Consider the following 4,715-nt stretch of genomic DNA (forward strand, 5'->3'; position numbering starts at 1 on the left):
GGGAGTTTCCTTGCTCGGGGTTCCGTACATCAACAAAATCATACATCCAGTAAAAACAAAACAAAACAAACAAACAAAAAAAGACACACAAGCTGGTCACTGCTAGACACTGGGGACACAGAAATAAAAACAAAACATTCCTTGACCTCAAAAACTGACCCTTCTATTGGAGAGAGGAGATGGTGAAACCCCTTCAGTATCTTTGCCAAGAAACCCCCTTGGAATGGGTCTTGAAGAGTCAGACATGACTGAAACTGGACGACGATGACCCTGGAGTGGAATTTGCCAGCAGATGGTCATCCAGGCGAGCAGCCCCTTCCGCTTCTGGACAGTTCAGAAGTTTTTCCTTACATGGAATGGAAATCTGCCGCTGGGCAGCATCCACCTGGTCCTGCCCTCTGGGGCCAAGAACAGCCGATGGGATGCTTCTTCCACAGGGCGGCCATTTAAAAGCTTGAAGACAGCTCCATGTTTTCTTCAGGCTCTTCTCCAGGCTAGATGAAGTCCCGGGAGAGACCTTAGGAGCCATCCAGTCAAGCATCTCTTTACAGACGAGAAAAGTAGGAGAGTCCAGGAGGAGAGAGGCTTACCTAAGTGTGCACAGATAATAAAAAGTTGACCCAGAATCTGAAATCCAGATCTAGGACTTTCCCCAAGATGCTACTTTAAAAGTAGTGGAATGGTGGGGCAGTTCGGTGGCTCGGTGGATTAAGAGTGAGGCAGAATTCTTGGGTTCAAATCTGTCTTCAGAGTCTGAGGAAAACATGAGAGCTGTCTTCAAGCATCCTCAGATACTTCCTAGCTGAGCAAGTCACCTAACTCCCATTGCCTAGCCCTTACCCCTATTCTGCCTTGGAACCAATATACAGTATTGATTCTAAGCCAGAAGGTAAAGATTTTAAAAAAAAGAAAGTAGAGCAATAGGGGCAGCTGGATAGCACAATGGAGTTCGGAGGACCTGGGTTCAAATCCATCCTCAGATACTTCCTAGCTGTATGACCTTGGGCAAATCACTTAAGCCCAATGACCTAGCCTTTACTGCTCTTTTGCCTTGGACTGTATACTTAGGACTGATTTTAAGGTGGAAGGTAAGGATTTAGAAAAAAAAAACTGTCAATCAATAACCAAGCAACTATTAATCACCTACTATATCCCAAATACTATGCTAAGGCTCTTATGATCCAAAGACCAAGAATTGAACTGCTTACAGAAGGGAGGAATGCAAGAATGAATAGATGGGAGGCGTAGAATGGGTCTTTGGGCAGCAGGTATCTCTTGGACAAAATGGCATAAGTATTATCATCTCCAAAATAATTCAATCCAACAGGGACTTGCTACGAACCTCCTATGTGCCAACTATGGTACTAGCTGCTGGGGATAGAAAGACGAGGTCATAGACCTGCCTTGGAGGAGCTTATGTCTTAATGGGCTCATATTCCCCACTGGATAGATAAAGGACCTAAGTCAACAAAGGGAAATGACTGGCTCAGGTTCACAGTGATAGTAAGTAACAGCATGCAAGAGAAGAAACAAATTCTCAACTATGAACTGTAACAGGACTGGCCACTGGATCTTTGTCCAGGGCATTACCATCTGTGAGAGCTCCCTCCTCAAGCTGAGCCTGCAATTCCCTCACTTTTAACCACCTTGCTCTAGATGCAAATACCCCCCACCCCCCCTTTAGCTGCTACCTCCAAGGGCCGGCCACTAAGGCACCTGCTTTCTGAGAGCTAGCTTCTAGGACGGCACCACCGTCAGCCAGACTATCCCCTCTGCCCCTGCTACCACCATCCCAGGTGAAAATAGTTTTAGTTCCAGCTCTGTATAGCTTGGCGGCGGACTGAACCTCAATCTCAAAGCCCCTCTATATCCCCAATTCCACCCCCCTCTTCTCTTATTAGCCAAGGCTAGAGTTGAGCTAGAGAGAGTCTGGAGATGGCTCTGGAGACCCATTGCCTCCTCTGCACAGAGCCAGGGACAGCTCCCAACATGCCAAGGGAGCTGAGAGTGAGACAAGTGGCTTTCCCAGCTAGAGTGATGGACTGGTGTCTGCTGAGGGAGGGCCAAGGACTCAGACCCAGTTTGAGGCTCCTGATAGCCATTAATAAATACCTGTTGGGTGTTTGGTTAACAAGTCACCCAGACAATACAACTCCAGGCTGGCTTTACGAGGGACCCATTGTCAGACCCATCCGGGTGTCTCTGCTGGTCTGTCGGGAATGACACAGGACATGTCCTTCCGTTCTAGTCACCAAACACCAACTTGGGCATCGCCCTGAAGAGCCCCAAAGATCATCATGAGAACCCTCAACATGTCAATGGTGATCTGAGGGTTGTGTAGTACTTCTATGCCTTCGATGATTACTATAATTAATATAAATGTGCCAGGCACTTTACAATTAGTATCTCATTTGATCCTCACCGCCTTGGGAAGTAGGTGATATTATCACCCCCATTTTATAGATGAGGAAACTGAGGCAGAGATTAAGTGACTCACCCAGAATCACACAGCTAGTAAGTATATGAAGTCAGATTTTCCTGACTTAAGACCCAATGCCCTATCCACTGCCCTAGCTGGCTGCTATTGAACTAATATTTATTAAGTTCCCCCTTATGTGCCAGGCACTGTGTTAGAAACAGGGACTACAAAGTCCCTGCCCTCAAGGAGCTTACATTCTGATGGGGAAATGAATGTGGACTGAGATAAATAAGTGCTTGTATAATCTATGTGAATACAATCAACAAACACTTATTGAGTGCCTAGTTAATTCAATAGAAAATTAAGTATGGGGCTCCTTGGTAGAACAGTGAGAGAGCCAGGTTGGGATCTGGGAGAATCTGGGTTCCAATTCAGTGGTCCAGTGAATACAGTGCAGGGCTTGGAGTCAGGAAGATTCTTCTTCGTGAGTTCAACTCCAGCCTCAGACATGTCCTAGCAGTGTGACCCTGAGCAAGTCACTTATCTCTCTTCTGCCAGTATCAGAAGGTAAAGGTTTAAAAACAAAAAAGAAAAGGAAGTAGAATACATACAGTTATATATGTATATGGAATACATAAAAATATAAAAATATATTAATACACACGCAGTGTATTAATCAATCAGTAAGAATTTCTTAGGTGCTTTCTCAGTCACTGTGCCGGGCACTAGGAAGAAAAAAATGACAATAAAACTCTCCTTGCCCCAGAGGAGCATTAGGAAAAGCTGGCATATGTACAGGTAAGGAAGTACCAGAGATGTATAGATTGTATATGCTTAGATATGGACAGCAAGGGGGTCCAGTGCAGGGGTTGGAGTCAGGAAGATTCTTCTTCATGAGTTCAAATCCAGCCTCAGACACTTCCTAGTTGTGTGACCCTGGGCAAGTCACTGAAGTCAAAAGAACTTCCTCTCTTCCATTTGTTAGCTGTGATCATGGACAAACCCCTTGTTTCTCCTGATCTTTTTGTTGTTGTTCAGTTGTTTTTCAGGTATGTCCGACTCTTTGTGACCCCTTTGGGGTTTTCCTGGCAAAGATACTAGAGTAGTTTGTCATTTTCTTTTCCAGCTCATTTTACAGATGAAGAAATTGAGGCAAACAGGGTTGAGTAACTTGCCCAGAGTCACATAGCTAGGAAGGCTGGATTTGAGTTCTCAGTTTATTAATCTGTAAAAGCAGAAGTTGGATCTTAGAGGAGGAGATTGCCCAGACAGGTAAACTTGCCCCAGGTCACAAAGCTAGTGGCTAGCAGAGCTAAGCATTGAACCACATCCCATGTCACCAAATGGCGTTCTTTCAATCCAATGATTCTGAGCCTCCCCTGGCTTCCGCCAAACCTCATCGCCCTTCCTCTTCCTCACCGAGGTGGTCTTTCTTTCTCTTCCCAGACTCTTTAAAGGCCACCCAGAGACCCTGGAGAAGTTTGACAAGTTTAAGCACCTCAAGTCTGAGGATGAGATGAAGGCATCCGAAGACCTTAAGAAACATGGCGCCACGGTGCTCACTGCCCTAGGGAACATCCTGAAGAAGAAGGGCCAGCATGAGGCAGAGCTGAAGCCTCTGGCCCAGTCCCATGCCACCAAGCACAAAATCTCTGTCCAGTTCCTGGAGGTCAGAAGCTGGGGTGGATTGGGAGGGATGGTGAAAATAGCATGGGGAGGGGTGTGAGAGTGAAGGCACAGCCCAAGCCTACGCAAGGGCTTCAAATGTTGGGACCATTGACTTCAAGTTGGAAAAGATCTTATGGTTTATTAGAACAACCTCCTCACTTGCAGGTGAGGAAACTAAGAGAATGAGAGACGTGGCCGATGTTCAGAATCGGTCTCTCTGACCACAGGTTGGACGCTCTTTCCAATGGGCTCCTTCCTCTTAAAGGTCAATTAAGGCCAATTCCTTTATGTCATGGAATCAATTTACTTACCCAAGGTTGCTACTCTAGATAGCAGGTGACAAAGCTAGACTTTTGTAGTGCCATAGGCTAAGAACCAGAAAGGGCTTTAGAGGCCACTGAGTTCAACTTCCCTCACTTTACAGATGAGGAAACTGAGGCACAAGGCCATTAAGCAATTTACCTTCTTCAAACTCAGGACCTCCATTGCTTACACCAATATTCTCTTTCCAACACTCTTAGTTGGTCTGTATTCAAGACCAGTTGAGCAAGGCTAGCTAGAGTTCTCTTTCCTTCCTTCCTTCCTTCCTTCCTTCCTTCCTTCCTTCCTTCCTTCCTTCCTTCCTTCC

At 45.9% G+C, this 4,715-nt stretch overlaps 1 protein-coding gene across 1 annotated transcript in view; it reads left to right on the top strand.

Annotated features, from left to right (window-relative positions):
- The window catches only part of MB (myoglobin), a 62,968-nt gene that overhangs the window by 7,036 nt on the left and 51,217 nt on the right, over positions 1–4,715 (top strand). Inside the window, exon 2 of the mRNA XM_044679129.1 lies at positions 3,866–4,088. Coding sequence (XP_044535064.1) covers positions 3,866–4,088 — 223 coding nt within the window. The remainder of the gene's footprint in view (positions 1–3,865; positions 4,089–4,715) is intronic.

This window comes from Gracilinanus agilis, chromosome 5, assembly GCF_016433145.1.
Source record: "Gracilinanus agilis isolate LMUSP501 chromosome 5, AgileGrace, whole genome shotgun sequence".
NCBI lineage: Eukaryota > Metazoa > Chordata > Mammalia > Didelphimorphia > Didelphidae > Gracilinanus > Gracilinanus agilis.